The 20,784-nt window shown below is 38.4% G+C and overlaps 2 protein-coding genes and 1 non-coding gene across 6 annotated transcripts; 1 reads left to right on the forward strand and 2 right to left on the reverse strand.

Moving 5' to 3' along the window:
* Positions 1 to 4,532: 4,532 nt before the first annotated feature.
* Positions 4,533 to 13,684, reverse strand: LOC145489608 (zinc transporter ZIP11-like). Of its 4 annotated transcripts, none has more exons than XM_081468604.1 (9): positions 13,290 to 13,681; positions 13,120 to 13,158; positions 11,749 to 11,916; positions 10,962 to 11,244; positions 10,335 to 10,404; positions 10,071 to 10,169; positions 9,135 to 9,198; positions 8,308 to 8,402; positions 4,533 to 7,497 (listed from the first exon to the last, which is right to left on the reverse strand). In XM_081468604.1, exons 1-9 carry the CDS (start codon positions 13,395 to 13,397, stop codon positions 7,419 to 7,421), a joined length of 1,005 nt encoding a protein of 334 aa, XP_081324730.1. In that variant the 5' UTR covers positions 13,398 to 13,681; the 3' UTR covers positions 4,533 to 7,418. The 4 variants fall into 4 exon arrangements, with proteins under 4 accessions (XP_081324730.1, XP_081324731.1, XP_081324733.1 ...); XM_081468605.1 differs by having other exon boundaries at positions 11,749 to 11,929; positions 13,290 to 13,306; XM_081468607.1 differs by having other exon boundaries at positions 11,749 to 11,876; positions 13,120 to 13,380.
* A 72-nt stretch (positions 13,685 to 13,756) lies between these two features.
* On the forward strand, positions 13,757 to 13,827 carry Trnag-gcc (transfer RNA glycine (anticodon GCC)). Its single transcript has one exon. It is a non-coding gene; the product is annotated as a tRNA-Gly (tRNA).
* Positions 13,828 to 14,186: 359 nt separating this feature from the next.
* Positions 14,187 to 20,149, reverse strand: LOC145490322 (membrane-bound acylglycerophosphatidylinositol O-acyltransferase mboat7-like). The gene is made up of 5 exons (XM_081469448.1): positions 19,425 to 20,149; positions 18,544 to 18,670; positions 17,367 to 17,920; positions 16,548 to 16,694; positions 14,187 to 15,876 (listed from the first exon to the last, which is right to left on the reverse strand). Exons 1-5 carry the CDS (start codon positions 19,637 to 19,639, stop codon positions 15,519 to 15,521), a joined length of 1,401 nt encoding a protein of 466 aa, XP_081325574.1. The 5' UTR covers positions 19,640 to 20,149; the 3' UTR covers positions 14,187 to 15,518.
* Positions 20,150 to 20,784: the final 635 nt, after the last annotated feature.

Here is a 20,784-nt window from a genome sequence, read left to right on the forward strand (position 1 = left end):
GTTTTCATTGGCGTCACGCACGGACAGACTACTCGTAGTCTAAAGTTCCCCTTACTGTTTTCATTTTATGCGCAACTCTGCCAATTCTTCCTTGTTAGGCAACTCTGAAAGATAAACAAGAATGAAAACTAAAGGGTGGTGGAGGCTCTGTCTTGAATCCAAAACCCAGTTTACTTTTTTTCCCGGGGAGGGTACTCCCTCATATGGGCTATATAGGTATGTGCGGCCCTAAAGGGTATGGTTTGTCAGCCGCTTTGGTCATAAATAGGGCATTGTTTTGGCCATTTTGGCGCTGAAAAAGGGCATGGTTTTTGCACCTACAATCCTGGCCAAAAGTCCTTGGGACACTTGATAAAATGACAACTGGTGACGCTTTATTTTGAATTGGAAAGTCATTATTTAATTTGCCGAGGCCCCCACTCCGCCAAAAACAACGTTGGAATAGTGGGTCTACCTTGGATGAATCAACATCAACATTTTGTTGGGGGTGGGGAGGGGGAGGTGGACAGAAAGACCATACCTTGACAAAGTACAAAGTGTCCCAAGACTTTTGACCAGGATTGTGCTTTTTCATCTTTATCAATAAGAACATCAACAAAAGCCCTTCATAAACTATGTTTAGGGCAACTGTGCCAGCCGCAACGGTCATAAATAGGGTATCAAATTTTATTGTCAGGTGATAAATAGGGTAGGGAAAATCACAGATTTTGGTCATAAATAGGGTAAGGGTTTCGGGAAGCGGGCTGCACACCCCCACCCAACTTTTCTGAGAGTACCCCCCCCCCCCCCCCCGGGGTGCTACTGACTTGAACCAGTTACTGATCGCTTTCTATATAGCTCACTTGTCCTTTGAGTCAGTGGTCTTGTCATACAACTACTAACCATATTTATTTTAGTTTCTATAATCGATCATTTCTTTGGACATAAATATTTTGGTTTTATCTTTGTTTTTAGATCTTACACCTAATATACTAGTAACCAAATCAGGCGGAAAAGTCCACTTTTTTTCTTTTTTTTAATATACTTCTAATATACTAGTAAACAAATTGGGCAAAAAAGTCAATAGGGAGCTTAAGCAAGCCATGACGATGGTAGCAATGAGAACATTACCAAACAAAAGGTTTAATGGACAAAACAATAGCTGTGCACATGCCCTATACATTTCTTTACTGTCCTCTGCAAAACAACAACGTAAAATGACCAAGTTCTGTGTAGTCAAAGGAATGCGAATGAGGATGGCTAATTTTTTGCATTTCCATTTGGAATTGAATGCTGGCAATGCATATTTAGCCTGAGCACATTTTAGAGCCACTGGTAAACTGAACAAATCTAGACAATTGCAAATTTTGCTGGTAAAATATAAATTCATTTTTGACTAGATGTCATCTTAGCCGTTGCTGTCGTCATTGCTTAAGCTTCCTAATTTCTTTTCTCCCAGTTTGCCATTTACTAGTATTACTAGTAGTTCTAATATACTGGGTAACCCAAAAACACTGACCCCCAGTCCGCGGACCCCCACAACAGACTGGGTCCATGGACTACCCTACAGACCGGTCCATGGACTACCCCTATGGGACACCCTCTACGGACCACTCTAAAATAGTGTAAAAATAATAAATAAAGATTTCACTTATGGGTTGTCTGATAGATTCAGACTCATGTCGGTGATTTTTCGAGTGTTACACTGTGCAAATGTAACAGACTTGGGTTTTTAACACCCCACCCTCCCCCCCCCCCCCCCACCTCCCAAAAAAATGCTCAAAAGCTGTTTTCAGCATAAGGAGATGCTGATGGTAAGGAGGAAAGTTCTTACTTTCCATTCGTAGCTCAATCTGGCTATGGAAGATATATTTTTAGGCAGTTAATTGTTGTTGTATCTGTTATTCTGCTGAGCAAATTGTGAAGCCAGGAACGAGTTCAAGAACCCACAGGAGAATGGGCTGAACAAAATGACAGAGGGGAAAAAACACAAATTTCGAGGCTTCCCGGAGGTTTCCCCGTACGCGTCTTTCGTATGCTTTATGGCCACCGCAAAGGAAATGGCAATGTGTAATGATTTAAATTGCACCCGAGCCTGAATCAAGGTCTGTTACATTTGCACAATGTAATGTTCACAATTTCGCTGTCACAAGTAATCTATTAGACAACCCGTAACTGAAATATTTATTTATTATTTTTATTATATTTTGGGGGTGGTCTGTAGAGGGAGTCCGTAGGGGGAGTCCGTGGACCGGTCCATAGGTAGTCCGCGGACCGGGTCCGTAGTGGGGGTCCACGGACCAGGGTTCAGTGTTTTCAGGTTACCCCTAATATACTAGTGAACAAATTGGGCGAAAAAGTCCATTTCTTTTTTGCAAGTTTTCCATTTTCTAGTATATCATACAATGATATTGTAACAGTTAATATTCAGATTTAGGCCAACCTAAAAGCGTAGCTCCTGGGCTGGGTTGTTCAGAGCCCAATTAACCCAGGAAAAGGTAGATTTGGTTTGAGTTTTGTAACTTTGCAGTGAAGTTTTCTGTATATTGTTTGGCCTTCCGCTGTGAGTTTTAATAATCACCATATACACAAAACAAAACAGCAAAAAACATTCGTATAGAAGAAAAAGTTATAATTTGGTTAACTTTAAATCCTGGGTTAGCGTTGCCCTGTTTTCAACAAGTTAACCTGACATGAGCCTGCAATCCAATTGAAACCAGCACTTAGTCAGCAGTCATTTTCAAAGAAGCACATGACCTCAATGAGCTGTAAACTTGAGCCCACGATATGGTCATGTGATTTTACTGGTCAGCAGATACCTTGTTTTGAAAGGTGTCAATTGATCATAACATGGATGTCCAATATCAAAGAAGTAAACGGTAAACGGTAAACGGCTGCATGCCTTTGTCAACCTATTATTTGGAGTATGGCCGCCATGTTGTGTGACTCCATCGCCATCGCCATCGTGTGTCTATGCCCACGAGCAATACCGCTAGCCATGATAACCATGGGAAAATCAACTCATGGGTTTTCTTTTCTCTCCTATATGAGTATGGGGCTCTGCTTGGTGGCCCTTTGGGCTGCCAGAGCTCCACTAATAATATTGTCACTGTTAAAGTTTCTTGCAAGAAGTTTTTTTCTTGGTACTTAGTACATGAAAAAAATTTCTTACTAGTAAAGCTTTTTAAAAACTTTGTAAATATCTGACAACCCAATAAGGTAATGATGGCATTACCCAGATTCTTTATCCTTTATGAAATCGTGATTTCTAAGATGAAATGTCCACAGTAGAGTTTACCTCAGACATTTCCTACAAAAGTGTTAAATTAAAACTGTCCCTTCAGTTACATGTATGTTATTTGGAGCATTTAGTATACTTTAGGGAATTTGTTTACATAGGGTCCACTTCTTTTAACTCCCTTTCATGGTGTTTTTTATTTTTGGTATTTTATTTTTTAACCCCTGAATAAAGTCCCGTACATTGTTTTTTTTCGCTGTCATAGATACCTTTTTGTTTGTTTTGATAGGTCACGCCATACTTGGATGAAGTTTACTCTAACATCCCCATCAGTATTTTTGAAAGCTCTTCAAATTCTTTCTTTATCCAGCTATTTCAGTGCAACAATTTGGACAGCTTCAAGTGAATATACGAAAGATCATGATCAACCATGTCTTTAATTTGGAAAGCTGTCAAGCATCGAACCTGGTATCTGCTACTGACCTATAAATGAGCTTACGACGGCTCACGATCAGTCTGTAATATCCATGTGCAAATATGGTGTATTTCCCAAGCAAGCAAAGCAGTACAAGTTAAATTGGCCAATCCAAAAGCCAAATCTAACCCAAATACAATCTCGCCTTCGTCGCCGGCACCGGCAACATCAAACATTCTTCGAAGGACCATTCGCCGTATCTTCTCCAACAATCGTCCAAGTATTGCATTCAAAAGAAAACCTGCAAAAACCAGGAGAACCACCAACGCTACTCTGCGTGCGTAACTTGAACTTTCCACTTGCAGCAAGATTTCTGAAATTCTATTGAAGAGAGGGTAGTCCATCTCCCGAAAATAAGAACCTTTGAAGATTGGCTCTCCGATGTTGTTTAGACGCTCGTGAACAAGCATCGCCGAGTATCAGGCGTCGAAAGATCATTCTTTAAGTAAGAGCCAATTGGTCCTGAGCCATGACTGGTCGAAGACGAACACTTTGTCTGTTAACACATACTTCAGCTCAGTTTCATACCCCTTCGCTTCGCTTGCCTGCGGTCTACGGTCCGCCATTTTTGATTAAATTGAGCCAGCAGTACAAAATGTACATGGTGTGATCATGTGACACTTCGTGTAAAGTGAACCGTAGTCGACACCTTCGTCGCTTATCGCCTACGCTTATTTATTCTCGCTGTATTCTCTTTGGCTGTTACTTAGTTTTGAGGTTTTTGATGTTTTTGAGGACAAATTTAGTATCGCACCTTGAGCGACAAACCAAGAGATGAACTTGGCTAAGCGGATAGTCCCCTTGGTAAACCTTTCCTTGGTTGAACCGAGTAGCGGCTAACAAGGCCCCCGCCCGCACTACACCGGAGAGAGTTTCACTCTGAAAACTCATCGAATGCTTTCCGTCCAGACTACTCCGGAGGAAATTAAAAATACAACAATCACAGCTCATTTTGGATTTGTCTTTGTGGAAAACAGTCAAATGATTATCGTGACGCCATCTTTTTCGAAAAGCTCTGTTTTCAAAATGCTTTCAGGCCATAGCTTCTTCTGGTTTGAAGAGCGTTTTCGAAAAGCTCCGAGTGTGGATAGTAGACTTAACCGAAGAAAAAAAGCTGCGTTTTCAAATTCCTCAGCCGTGGTGGACGCTGCCTCAGTATAAGATGGCCATACTAGCTCATTCGTCAAGGCAAACTATCTGCTTTTGTGTGTCTTAAACGACAAACTGAAGGCTCGGGAAGACTAATAGCTTGTTCCGTTCCCACAGTGAGGAACAGAACTGCAAACGCATTATCCGGACGGATTATGTGTCTCTAGTATGAAACGCGCCATTCAGGGTTACAGTCATTTCATTCTTCTCAACACCCCCCCGGCGGAGGACTCGAGCTCGGACGGGGGTGGTCGTCGTACCTTTTACGGGTTGAAAGGGCAGTTTTGGTATCTCTTGGGGTATTCAGCCTCAAACGGTCCACAGCGGGAGTTTTTGCAGTACCTTTTAGGGTGTTGAGCCCAAAAAATATGACAGGAGATAATGTGTTGTTTTAGAATTGGCAGGAGCCCATCTCCTGGAATTGGTACCTCTTAGGGATGAATAACATTTCAAGCCACGCTCACAAAACAGAATCTTCGTGCCTATTAGGGTTTTTTTCAAGATTTCCAAGGGCACCCCGTCCTTTTTATGGGAGTCTCCCCCCCGCCCCCTCGCGGAGGGCTGAAAAGGCGTAAATAGATGTTTGCTCGTCATACACTTCTTTCAAGGAGACTATTTGAAACCCATGTAAGACCAGTTGACAGGACTCAATTCTAATCGTAATAAAAGTGCATCCATCTCATGTTATCGCCCGTGGAAAAAAGACAAGATGCAAATCAAAGTGACTGTCATAAAATTGACGGCAAATTTATTCCAACAAGTTTGTACCAAAATTGCTGGTTATTAAAGCTTTGCAACCTCAATAAATATAAACACTATTCATATAGTGTGTCGTTTATTATACGATTTTAGAACAATCCACCCTCCTGACAAGAACGCTAGAAAACTACACCCTAAAATTCCGTAAATTTGGACTACAACTATTCTCTTGTTTTTCTTTCTTTTTATCCCATAATGACAAATGTTCCTAATTAAATACTACAGTAGCGAGATAACAAATTATAATACAAAAATCTGTCATCTAACGCCCTACCCAGAAATATTGGTGGCTTTAGAAATTTTTTAAATCAAAATAAGCTACCATTTGTTAATTTGTCGAAATGGTACAGAGTTACACCGAGATTAAACCAGTCCAATTTTTGAAATTATCTTATGTTCGTTGAGATTCCCAGCAACACGCAATTCACTGCAAAGGTTCATGAATGACAAATAAGTTTTTAAGTGTTACTTTGGGTAATTTCAGAATTCTACGCCATGGAGAGATTTTCCTGAAAACATGTGGATATAGTTCTAACAAAGTAAATTATGGTATAGACTGTAAGAAATGAGCCACGCAAAGCCAAAGTGGAAGAAACATTCCAAGAAGGGGACATCTTGGGAGATTTACAAATGTACACTCCGAAGCGAGTAGGCGTATTAAATAAAGTTTCTAGAGGATTTAAATCTCGAGCCCCTACAATTCCGGTGCAAAAGGCTCTCAGTTATAAAGCCACTGTAAAATTGAGACTTCTCTCCACTCCTGAATATGCGATAACGACTATACGAAGTAACTCTTATAGTGCGAGTAGCTGATACGATATTTTCGCGCACTTAACATCGGAAGTTCCTTTTGTTAGTTACAGTACACACGTTTCGTAGATTATGGGTGTTTTCAGAGTTTTCTGTTACTACGAGGAAACTCGCTTCCCTTATTTTACCGTGATTTCATGCAAAAAATGTTCTGAATGTTTTCTGTAGTCTTCTTTAAAGGAGCTCAGTCACGGTATTTTGAGTTATTTTGGCCACTTACAAAATTACCTTTAACTTGCACAAAACCTGAAAATAGTAGTTTACTAAGATAGAAAAATACTAAAGAGATAACAATAAACCATAAATTAACAAGGATGGTTAAAGATGGAGAAGATTAACACGGATTACAAACGACGAACTTGAAAAGTTTAGGCTAAAATTTTCAAGATGCGCAAAACCGTGACGTAGCTGCTTTAGTCCTTGTGAATCTGTGACTAGAACTAAATAAATTACTTCGAGAAGATTTAATTAGAACTTGAAAAAGCTGCGTTTTCTGCGGGACTACGCTATGATACATAGAACCAGCGTGCACTAACAATAGGAAGCTTCAGCAATCCTCTGTAGGCAAAAAGATGACGATTGGTACATTTACCCATAGTTCTTAGCGCACGAAAAAAATTAACGTTCGTAAAAACGTACGAAGAGTTACAAAATCTTCAAACCTAACATAAAGAATGTCCTTCGTACAGGGACAGATATTGTAAAAATTTGGCTTTCTTTGTGCCTTTACAGGCTGTGTTAGGTTCGCAAGGTATTGTGGTAAAATGTACAGCTGCCATTTTTTTTCGTGCGGTGGATTGTGGAGAAAGTCTGACATGACAGAGACTCCAGTCCTCCTCCTTCATCGTTTTCTTTCCATCATAGTGTACTTTGTAACCCGGTGTTTTGTACAAAACCCTCCTTACTGCAGGGCATATTATCCTGCAGGTAGTTCAAATCCATATCTTGAGTTAAATTACTGCTCCTACAGGCCATAATTGATAAAATATGAATCAAGCTAGACTGTTCTCATCCAAGTCCTACGTCCAGTGACATCATGACAACAAAACCAACAATAGTTGTACACGAAGCCAAACGACCATTACCACTGAAAGAAAAAATAAAAAAGTTTACTTCAAAGAGAGGTTTGGTTTTATCATGAATGCCGTTCTCTGATTGGCTACGCTATTCACTATCTATTTCTGTTTTAGTATAAATCTACTAGCATTCTATCACGAATGCCGTTCTCTGATTTGCTGATTGGCTGCACTACTCACTATCTATTCTGTGATACATAGTGAGTAGCGTAGCAGTCTGCGCTTGTTAACAAAATGAAGGCCGCTTCTTGGTGTTTATGAAATGTCTGTGAAGAGGATTTAGATAAAGTTTTGAACGGCTAGTAGATTTATACTAAAACAGTTAGATTATTTGATTTCTATTTGTGATAGCTAACTCGGGCTGCGCCCTCGTCAACTATCACAAGATAGAAACCTTGAAACCTTGTTTAGCAGACAATGAGTATCGTAGCAGTGTGCTCTTGTTGGATTTTCAAAGTTTATGTGAAGAGGATTTAGCTAAAGTTTTGAATGACTAGTAGATTTATACTAAAACAATTAGATATTTATTCGCTCTCGATTTCTATGCGTGATAGAAAACTCAAGCTCGTAATCTAATTGTTAAATAGAAACATGATTTTAACCAATCAGCATGCTAATTTTCTTTGGCTATTTTCTAAACAATTTTGATAGAAGGACCAGTCCTATACTTTATAAAAGAGAGCATATCACAGATAAGACCAAAACTAGTTTAGCCAAATATTTACTCAAATAACATAACTACATGTATAATAAGATCATAAAAATCAAATTTACAGTCATGATTAGTGAATACTGCAGTAAATATCACAATGATATCAAACCTTGTCTGTGCCTCCGGTATGATATCATCTACTACAACATAAATCATTGCACCAGCGGCAAATGCCAAAGCATACGGTAACAGGGGCTCAGCAACCTGGAGTTTTAAAGAGACCTTTGTTACATGGAATGGCCACTGGGTAGCCATATCAGTGAGATATGTTGGGGTACAGGGGCATATCTAGGGGAGGGTGCAGGGGGTGCACATCCCTTCCCCCCCCCCCCCCCCGCTTGAGATGACATATTCGCTTCTAAAATTGATTACCTCACCAGTCAGTTATGCCATTCCTTAGTGGTGCACCCCCTCCTAAGAAAAATCCAGGATCTGCCCCTGGGATAGTGGGTGGGAATGTTGAACAGTTCACAGGACTATCCTGTACTACAAGTGATCCCTTCTCAACAGTGACAAAACATTCAGCCTTATAAGCTGCCCAACAGACTTCATACACACATTTCTCATCAAAACATTTAAATAAGGTCAGGTCTGAATGCTGAGAATAATGACAGGAATCTTTTTCAAAAGGACAGTGTTGTATTGATGATAAACGTATCAACAATCAAAATCTCCTTTACAGTACTTACTTATTTTGTTTTCTTAACACACCTGTAAACTACAACTGTAGCTGGTGCATCCTGTAGACTCTGCTTATCAAGTCTATGGGATGCACTGTTACCATAGCTAAGTGTGTTATCCAAGTAAAGTAAACTATGTCTATGTACCCTATGTCTATGTCTAAAACAAAATTATGTGCAGAGCCAAACATTGAGTACAGTGTATTTGTATGTCGAAATCAAATTGGCATCATTGTCAATTTAGAAGAATCCTCACCACGACTGCAAAAGCACCAAACAGTCCAGCAATTGGCTCTACCATACCACTGAGTTGGCCATACCTTGAAGAAAATTGGATCAAATTTCTACTTAAGGTGATGTTACACCACTTGATTTTAAATGCCGATTTTCAATGCAACATTGTTTGGTTCCAGACCCCTTCCCCTTTGGAAATTCCAATTAAGCTTGCTTGTTTTGGTCTTACTCCCCCCCCCCCCCCCCACCCCCAACCCCCAGGAAATTCCTATCCCTTTTGTGAGGGAGTATGGATATTTCCCGGAACTGCATATTGTTGCATTAAAAATTGAACTTTTGTAGCATAGTGCACAGGGCAATTTGTTGTGGACACATTGCAGGTTTTTTGAGAGCAATTCAAAAACCAGCAACATTGTTGCCCAAATTTAAAAAGTGTATATACAATGTTGAGTTAAAAACCAGTTTGTGTAACATACTGTTGCTGACCATGACATACATTCGCCACAACAAAGTTGTGTTAAAAGCTGTCTTGTGTAACATGGATTAAAAATGGGGGGTTAAAAAGTTGATATTAAAAATCAGCAAGTGTGTAACATACTGTTGCTGACCACAACATACCTTTGCTGCAACAAAGTTACATGTACGTTAAAAGCTGTCTTGTGTAACATGGATTTAAAATTGGGGGTTAAAAATTGACGTTAAAATCAGCAAAGTTGCGTCACATACTGTTGCTGATCACAACATAACTTCGCCGCAACAAAGTTGTGTTAAAAGCTCTCTTGTGTAACATGGATTTAAAACTGGGGGTTAAAAGTTGATGTTAAAAATCAGCTTGTGAGACATCACCTTAAAGATCATCTGTGATGACAAGGCAAAGCATGTGACAGTAAGCTACAAAGCCATGGTAATAACAACTACAATGATTCTATTGTAAACAAGAAACAAACAGCATACATACCAAAAACTCTTCCATGAGGAAAATCCTGCTCCTCGAAGAGGGAGACTGACGGCAAGCCCTTCGGGAAAGTTTTGAATTCCAATACCTATCGCTAGATTTCTGGAAAGAGTAGACAACAACAAATTATTATTATGAACACTTGTTAAAATACACAGTGACTGAAACATGTGGTTATTTATAATAAATGTATAAAATAGACTTTCACTTAAATTAAATATATACATGTAGGTCAGAATGTCAGTCCAATTGAACAACATGATATACCTGGCATTTTCAAAAGTTGCAGAAGCTGTTTTTCCTATAGCACCAAATCCTACCCCAACTGCTAGTCCCTCTGTCAAGAAGAGAATGAAAAGCATTTTAGGTAGATTAACTTTTAATTCAGCTACAAACTTCAGTGTTCAATTTTGTTTGATTGCCAAACTTAATCCACCTTACTGACGATGACCCTGACCAAATTTCTTCCCACTACTCTTGAACTGGAATCCATTGATCAAACTCTGATGTTACTGTGCCTTGCACTTAGGTACGTAAAGTCTGCAGAAAAGCCAAGTGGTTCATTAGGCTGGAGCTTATCCCCGCCAGTTTCTGTAGCATGAAACGACTAGGAAAATTTTTACCCTTCCCTGGATGGGATGCTAGTCCATCACAGGGTTACCTCCAGCATTAAATTCACCAGTACTAATTTATACACCTGGGTGGAGAGAGGCGCTGTGAGCTAGGGTTGAGTGTCTTGCCTGAGAACACAACACAATGTCCCCGGCCAGGGCTCCAACCTGGAGCTAGCGCTCGATCCATAGTCAAGCGTACCAACCTTCAGACCACTGTGTCTCCACCTCGCACTTATTATTAATTAATGACTGCCACAACATAATACATTTAGCATTTTACCTGGAATATTGTGAACAGTAATTGCAATAATTAGTAAAAGTATTCTTCTCCAGCTGGCATGCTGCTCTCTTGATTTTTGCCCTTCCTGATCAACTTCTTGTTTACTTGTGTATAAATTCTCTCTCTTTCTCTGCGTTAGCTGTGATATATCTCTACTGTATGAGAAGTTAGTTATGGAGACTTCAGTGTGTTGTATGTCCTCTTTTAATTCCTTTTCTTTGCATGCACTTCCATTCTGGAAGTCACCAGTAATGGCATCAGTTATGTTAGACGATTCTACACCCTAAAAAAGACAACAAACTTATATTTAAGCATTTTGGTCCAAATGTGAATAAAACAAACTTGTCTACGAACATTATGCTTGTTATGATATAAAAAAATATAATTCTTTATTATATGGCAAGGTAGTCTTGTGGTAAATCCAAGAATTATTCTGATTGGTTCTTCTTGTTTGGGATTTTGCCATGTAGACTGTTTCCATGGAAATGGTCACAAGCTGTATATTTTTTGTTTTTGAAAGCTGATAAATTCAAAATTTGCAACTTCAATGGAGTGCCATACAATAATAGCTTACTAACCTAGCTTGCTTGGGGAATATTAGCCCTCAGTTGTTTTTGTAGAACCTTGCTGTGCTTGGTCCATATTGCAATGACCTTGGGCCAATATTCCTCAGTACAGCCCTCATGCTTGGTTAGTAAGGGGTTAGTATTATCATACTGAAATTTACTTTCTTATTATCTCATAACAAGTATTTATGCACAACAAATTATCCAGACTTGAAATTTACCAGAAATGGCATAAGCTTGTCAGCTCCATAGACAAACACTGCTCCGAGAACAAACCCTACAGACACCGGAATGAAGGCAAACTTGCCATCCTTTCCATAACTTCCAGATATCTCTGCCATCTCAATAGCTGGAGCAAGCAAAGACCAATAAGATGCGGCCAGCATGACCTACAATAAAATACTATAATTATAAAATAATTTTACTGTTATGGACTTTTGTAGTTTTTTAGTGCAATCATTAGAAACAGGGCTAGTAAATTGCTGCAACTTAGATTTAGTCATACATCCAGTGAACAACTGTTAAGGGTGGTTCAGTTTTTGAGCACAATTATTACAAAGAGGATTTGCCAACAGGTATCAGACTCATGCAAGTCATGGGGCTGGTGAAAAAAAGACACATGAGTTGACTATTCCCCCAATGAGATGCAGTTTTGCCAGTTACACAGAGTTCCTTAAAAATAATTATCTACCTGTATATGAGTTTATAGGTGCCTCACCTAATGAGGGTAGGAAATGGGGCAAGGATTGTGATCTCATTCATGCACAAATTTCAACAAAATTAATGCGCCACTTATATTTTTGGCAGCTTTTAACAAAGCTTTTTTTGGCATAAATTCATGAGTCATAGATGTCTTTTAGTCAAGCTTTTCATGCATCTCACACTAATGTTTACCCTCATCACGCATCACGCTTTTTAAACCCTTTGGAACCCTAATTAATGATGTACACTTTCATCAGTTGTACATAAAATTATGCATTCAGTTTTATAGTACCGGAAAGTACCCACATGCAAAAAGTTTAGAAAACCCTGATTTTGCACCTCGAACAATCCTATTATCTTAATTTGCACCACTTGTGGAAACTATTGGTAAGTATTGGACATGCTTTACTGTTAATAAGGATGAGGAAATTGGCAATATCATACATGCCACAACATAACAAAAGTTGCACTTAAAAGAAAACCTGGTTTGGCACTTTCAAGAATCCTAAATAATTAAATAATACTGAGATCAAATTAGTGATACCAAAAGCAGACAGTAACAGTTGCCAAATTCCAAAAAAATTCCAATATTGATTAGTATCTTATTTCTCTTTACTACAGCAATAAATTTTCAAAAAAGATAGGTGAGGAGAAAAAAGCAAACAATCAGCCAAGAGGGACTGTCTTCAGTGATAAACTTCAGAAATTACAAAAACCAAAAGAAAAAGATTTATGGCAATTGTAACATTTTTGCCATGTGATTAAAAGAGTTGAAAGCTTGAGTACGTACTAAATACATGCTTAATGCTAGGAAAATGCTAGCTATAATAATAAATTATATTTAAGGTTAGGTGTAAGCTGAATTAACAAATACAATTTACATTTCTTACCCCGGCGGCGAATCCCAAGCTTGCATCTAAAATCTTTCTCTAGAGATCGTAACAGAAAGTCACATACGTAAAATAGTAAAAATTATTGCAGAGAAATAATATGAAGTACTGCTTTTACGGAGAGCAAGTGAGCAAACACTGCGCTACCATCCGCTACCATCAAATGTTACCTGACCACTGTTGAAAACAAACACAAGCGCTGACCCTAGCGCTGTTACTGCCCAGGTAAATAAAGTTCCCAGAAGAGCTTGAGCAACAGGATTGTAGTCCGGTATCATTTGAACCTCCTTTAGTGTCTTAAAATATGGAAATCTTTCGAACTATAGATACAAATCATAAGCCGGTTCAGAAAAACTCCAAACATAATTCAATTGGTCTGCGGTTGTTAATAAAGAGCAATACTCTCCGATGTATGCTAATTTTTACAGTCCACGTGTCAGCGTCGACTAAAGTTGTTTTAAATTTTTCTCAAATTTTCAAACTGTCTATGTCACGGTTGTTAATACCTTATCTCCTTCAATAAAATTCACTAGCGAAAAAGATACAGGGAATCAAGACACAATAAAGAAATTTCTTACGGCCAACCTTTTTTTAAACACGATAAATAAGGCAATTTCACCACCCTTTCTCAGGACCTGCACTGGTGGTTCAGTGGTAGAATTCTCGCCTGCCACGCGGGAGGCCCGGGTTCGATTCCCGGCCAGTGCACGATATCTTTTTTTTTTCGTTTGGCCATTATCTTTAATTTTTAAAACTTACTCCTAAAACTGTGAGTGGACATTTTACGCTGACAAATTACACCGATTTGTTCAGTTGTTAGAAGATGAAATGAAAAGATGCTAAGGTGAAGCACTAAAATCTGCTAAAATGTTCTTCCAAACCTTCCTAAATGGCATTACATGTATAAGCAAATGTATTGAATTGTGGGGAGAATTTGAATTGACATCAGAAAGAATATTGAATAAAATATCTCAAAACAACATCTTACAAGTTACTTATAAACAAATTCATTACATTATTGGTACAAAATAATAATTATAATCATAATTTAGCCATGAAATCTCTGTTTTACATTCATCAAAATGTGAGTGATCAGGATGAGACAGATCCAACATTTTGAGTTATACATACACGTCAAGGCTAGAACGTTTCTTCTTGCCATGTAGAACATGCTTTGGTTCAACAACTCTGGTTGTGAAAAACAATTCATTGTTTGGGGTTTTATTCCAAGTTAATATTATAGATGTACAATTTCATTTAAAATTAAGCTGGACTACAAAACTGTCTGTAAAAAAAAAGAAAGAAAAAAAAGAAGTGAACATTTCAATTTGAGTTTGAAAGGTCAGTTGTGTACTGACCATCACAATGAAGTTCAGGACACATGATCAAACCTCAAAAACACAAACCCATTACTGTTGCTGTTGGCAGACTCTGCAGTTTAGTTTTCTCATACCTAATAATAGTTAATATCATTCAAGGCTCTTACCTTGCTTCATATATATACACAATAACCTTCCATAAATATTTATTTACTTATTTATTTATTTTTTTAAGGGCACCATGCACAGCACAGTATTACTTTGCTCTATATTAACTTGATCACATGCACCTGCACCAGCACTCTGTGGCGGGATGGGCAACCTTTGCCATGTAACATATGTGTCCACAGTTTTCTGAGTTCAACTATGTCATTTATAATAGGATCACAAGGATAACTCATTGATATCCAGAGTGAAAAAGTAGACTTACATAGTCAAAAATGTGTAAAGTTATATTGAATCTCATCTACTGGTTTCTTCTGACTTATAGAATATAAAATTAATGACAAAGACATTTGATAAACTTTTCTTTTTTTTTGCAAATCATCATCATCATCATCATCATTAACATCATCACCATCATAATCATCAATTTCTTTCATATCGCTTTTCTGATTGACTTCTCATCTTCACTTGGCTCGGTATCATCACTTTCAACATCGTCATATCAGACTATTTGTAATTTTAGATCCTATAAACTTGTACACAACAAACAGTGATTACATGAGGCTAGTAGCAAGGGAAAATAAATCTTCCAATGAAATGATAACAAGTATGATTATTAGAAATCAGTGAATCAAACGTACAATCATAGATTGGCATCAAAAATATAAGTAATAATATTATTTGCAGCAACGTGCTGCAATAACATCAAAAGCCAGTGTAGCCTCACCTCTGCTTGCATTTCTGTCACAAAGCTTAATATCACATACACTTTAAAAACAATATAGGAATTAGCTGAAAATAAATAGCTGATTTTCCAACCCGGCTTTTGTTGCAGTCATTTACCATGAGGTAGTCTAATATCGTACCCTTTTAATAGATACTTTGGAATGAAACAATGTGTAACTACAGCTGCAATCAAGACAACTTTTTTCTGGCTTCTTTGTCACTGGTATGTTTCTTGGGAATGAAGAATGGAATAATAATAAATGCCAAAAGGACGATATGTCCAATGAAGTAAACACTCCTCCATGCTGCCCAACATGGGGCTAGTTGAAGGAGCATAAATCCACAGCCAAGGTACTCCATGGAGCGGTAATGGAAAAACCAACTGAGCCAGTCGTAGTAGTAACAGAGTTTTGGTGATAAGTAAGGCTTGATGGCTTTCTCCATTCGCACCTCAGCAATAACTACCAGTGGAACGCACAAGAAAGTGAGGTAATATCCCGGAGCAACACCATGCCAAAAGGCACTCACGAAAAGTGTAGTGAACATCCTACAAAGATGAACAGAAATGTTATTACTTAGTAGAGACTGAGTGAAGGCATACTTATGACTAAGAAAATAGATTAAGTCTGTTATTGCAGCCACAAGCCAAAAAAGGGCTTATTCAGAACAAAAGGGCTCATTCAGGTTTCTGTAGCATGAAGTGCCAGTCACCCTCGAGTGACTGGAAGTAGAATGAGTCGATAATCACTTGCTTGTGATTGAACATGACCAAACTTATACATCCTTTAATGCCTCAGTACTCTTCCTTAAAACATGGGGAGGGGAGGGGGGCTTGTTCAAGGGGAGATGCTTATTTTTAATTTTGGCTGATACGAGGGGCACTCATTTGAAGGGGGTGCTTGTTTCAGGGGAGGCTCTAACTCGAGGCTTTACGGTAACTGTTAGGATACTATTTCAGTCTGTGATATTCAAAACTTTAAAATGAAGGGAATTTGAAAATAATAATAAAAATAACACCTCAGACTGAGATAACAGTGAACCAAAGGAAATGATGATCTCATTTGAGATCAGGCAGGATTGTAAATAATATCAAGATGTAACATGTGTGAATAAATAGTTTTAAAAAGCAATTAAATCAAAACTTTTTAAAACAAATTTCTAACTTTCAAAAGGTTTATTGAAAATACTGTTGATTCTGAAAACATTAAGGAGGCCTACCTCAAATTTCTGTTCTTAAATGGTGCTTTTCTGTGAATGTAAGTAGCAATCCACCATTGAACAGACAAGTTCCAGTTTTTCATTGTGTTTGACATGGAAGGTGAAAACTCCACCTCAAAGATATTTATATTGTGGATGGTTTCAAAGCTGTGAAGATTGATAACAGGATCATAATTAGTATTGCTATATAGCAGGATTGTTTCCCCAACAGTACATGACTGTGCTTTAACCCCTTTTACTGCCTACTTTGGGGTCACGCAACATTTGACAATAAAACTGCTTTTCACCAAAAAGTCTCCGAATGGACAACATAAGATTGCAAAATCTATGACATCAAAGGGTACCAGTGCACCGTTACCTGTGAATGCTGAATGACAACCACATCTTTGAATATCTTCACTGTGCTATATAATAAATCACTTAATGACTGGTCCCTTGAGAAACCAGATATCCTTGAAAACCAGTTAAACTGTTTCCCTCCATGATAAAGTTGAACCAAGTTAATAATTTTAAAATTTTTAAGACATGGATAAGTAATCTTACATGCCACTGTATATATACAGTGATTGTTAAATTTCAGGTCAGTTCGATAAGTTTTGAATAAAATAAACATAAAACGGCAAAATGAAAAATCAAAGACAATCAAAATCAAAAATAACCATTGCGACAACAAACAGAACCTTGTCATAGCATTTTCTAGTTATATTTACTATCAATTGAACATTGTATAATCAAGCACTTTGTTTAAAAATTGATCTTTTAATCATTATTAATAGTTATTCACCTTCACTTCCAGTTATTACGAACATGTTACTATACCTGTGGGTGTCTTTATAAGGCTCATCATTTTGCTCCGAAGCAGTTCCCGTATTGACTATGCCATTTTCTTGTGGTATTGACTTAGTAGGCCCAAATCCAGCTCTAGGATCCGTTTGAAATGGATACGCTCCCAAACCAAGGGTCATACAGCAACTCTCAGCTAAGAGCCAGCCTATGTAAAATCGCCACCGAAACCCAATGAATGTTGGTACAAGATAGGCTAGCTGGAACACCATCCCCCAGGGGTGGTTAACATACTCATCACTTGCAATGTGGCTGACTGGAAAGAAATGGTTTAACACAAGGTAGGTTACACCAAAAAAAGGTAAAGTCCTTAGATTCCTCATGGCTGGAATGATGGTTGAGATCTGTTCGGGATGTTCTTGATTGATCATGTCTTTGAAAGTCTTGTAGCGATAATACGGCCCAGTTGTCAGCCCACAGTAACAGTAAGAATAGCTGAGAAACTCATAAAAAGACGGTCGTTTTGACTTCTTGGAATTTGCCTCGCTGGTTTCCTCAGAGTCAAATATTTCAAACGGTAAAGTACAACACTGAAAGAAGGCATAAACCAGATGTTATTTAAAAACACTAATAACATTCTTACACTAAAAAATATTACATAACAATAATTATGCAATATATATAATATAATTATACAATAGAAAATTACATTAAACAGCTTGAAGATACAAATTTATTTTTCTGGTGTTACAAGCAACATTTACTCAGTCTCATATGTGCTCATTCACAAAATGTAATACATATCTTCATGCCAGGTGCTGTGTAATACTTTTCTATATTTAAGTTACCAGTAGCAATGCAGGCCTTGTCAAATTCTTGAAAATAAACTAAAAAGATTAATTTCACAGTCATCTGTTACGTAAAATCTTCGCTGAGACATGAATTTGTTGATACCATTGGCACAATATTGTTTCTCAGACATAGTTATTAGTAATAATTTATACTAAGATTTCACCTTTGACCTTTTAGGCAGAGAATAAGAACATAGCATAAAACATAAAATTTCTCAACATTTGCCCGGTCTACTTTGGTCATTGTTAAACTAATCGACAACTGAAGAGCTTAGCAAAGGTGCCTTAGGGATGGTTTTTAAAATTAAATTCATTTTTGGCTCTGACAGAAATATAACCTTGGGAATAAGTTTAAAACTTACCCTCAAGGTAACTAACAGTTGAATAGCATTGCTATGTTCTGGTGGCTTCTCAAAGCCAAAATATCTACAGGTTCGGAAGAAGAACAAATAACCAAACACGTACAGAAATGCTACCCACTCACAGCGTCTAGAAAAGAAAAATGAAGGAAGAACAAATGACATCTACCTAAAGGTGAGTTTCACATGTCTACACTATATTTGCAGTGTACATGTATATCAGGTTTTGGTAAGGATTATAAATTGGATGAAACTGGTTGACCAACAGATGAAAATTTTTGCACTGAAATGCATCATGTGTATTTTGTGGTGTACAGACACAGGCAACCCAACCTCAAGCTGTGAATGATGATCATGTTGTGAAATAGCGGTCTCATCAAAAATCTAAGATTTTTAATTATTAATAAGAATATTTACAATCGGTTGTAGGAGGATGAAATACAAGAAAGCTCTTAGCTATCTTCAGTTATCATGGGTTCCCACTGACTGCCCCTCCCCTCCCCCCCCCCCCCCCGCTCCCTTCTCCTTCCCCGACAAAACACCAATGATAACGTTACGTTGGAGGAAATCAGTGGTTCCGCTCAAAGTAGCATGTAAGGGTTATGTTTAACCATCTATATCATTTCAGCTACTCGGTACATCGTTAAAAGTTAATTGAATCAATCTTCACTTACAATTCAACACGTGTGTAATTTTAATTACTATTGTAAGGGGTGCAAATTAAGATAAGCTTGGGTTCTATTTGTTCTAGCACGATGCCTCGCAATGGCGGAATCATGTGAAATCGGAATTCAAGCTTACATAGATTTATCAAGTAAATTTCTTTGCATTTAGGTCTCACGTGAACGTCAGCATTTCGCAAAATGAACAGAGAATAGCCTTACCTTGGACCAAGAGAAATAACTATCAAATAAGTGCCTAAAATCGTGACAAACGAATGCAAAATGCCCCAAAATCCCACCAAAGCCATTGACAAGCAGATTCCAGCAGCTGTACACAGGAGCTGTTTACGGGCAGGTGTGCCGGAGATTTTCACAAGATGGCCGTATGGAATCGATCCTAGTAACATTGACAAGTAAAGAATGTCTGTTGTCGACATATTTCTATCTTGTATGTGTATATTTTACAAGATTTCGATTTTCTAAAGACCGGCAATTGGAGCGTAATATTTCGGCGCCTTCGAGTTTCTCTGCAGTGTAGGATCTGGGAACGAGCTAGCAACCGGAACTCAAACGGCCATACAAACGTATACCGGAAAGTTGGAAAATTGGAATCATGGATCCCGGTACCCTCAAGTCCAGTTGTCCACCCGATTACAAATGGCGTATCTTGCCAAAGGAGAAGTGGTAAAGTAAAATATGAATTTTCCGTTGATTCAGTTTGAAGGACTTTGTGGTGGAAATGGGCTCCTGGGTGGATATAGGCTTGATTTCCGCCGCTCTCTCGACTCTCCTTTCCCGCCGGCTGCTGGTAATCGGAGCCTATATGGTGGGCACGTCACGCGTTCCTAGCCCCAAGAGCTTCTGCGTGGGAGGCTAGGACAAGATGGGCTAAAGGCAATCATACCCTTGCTCCCTACATCTCATCCCTATATCTCCCCCCTCCCTCCCCCCCCCCCCCCCACCGGTCCCTTTCAAAAAAAGAAAAAAAGACAGAAATGAACGCAGGTTATCTAAAGGCCTGTGCATTAGACTCGGATGCGGTCAGCGGTGGATCGAAGCGCAGTGTCCGGGGTTCTCATTGAGTACCGGTGCTAGCTTTTCATTGGGTGATTATCCCAACAAAATGCTGGGGGGTCCGATAAGGCAAAAGAACCCGGAGTGAAACATGCAAGGTAAGCACCAGGGACAAGATAGCAGACAAGACCGTGAACAGTGGCACTCAAATCTTGTTGTGAACCTAGCGAATCATTTGCGCGATGGTTTTTACATCAGTTAGCAACTAATTATTGATTCTTTTTTTTCGCAGAGTGTTTTTTGTCTACATGCACAAATTAAATACGCAAATATGTATGAAAGATGTTCAATTTCATTTAACTTTTTTTTTTCTTAAGATATGACGTGTCGCTGGATTAAAGGGAAAACAACTTCTTTGGCGAGTGAATAATCACTTTGCCCTGAAGGGTTTTTCTGTTCATTGTGCTACCATAGCGTGGTCTAAATGGGTCTCAAATGAACGTTGTTCGCTAATTTCTGTCAGTTTGGAGTGAGTTTTTTACTACCTTAGTAGATTTACACTCACCTT

Source organism: Orbicella franksi, chromosome 6 (genome assembly GCF_964199315.1).
Source record: "Orbicella franksi chromosome 6, jaOrbFran1.1, whole genome shotgun sequence".
Taxonomy (NCBI): domain Eukaryota; kingdom Metazoa; phylum Cnidaria; class Anthozoa; order Scleractinia; family Merulinidae; genus Orbicella; species Orbicella franksi.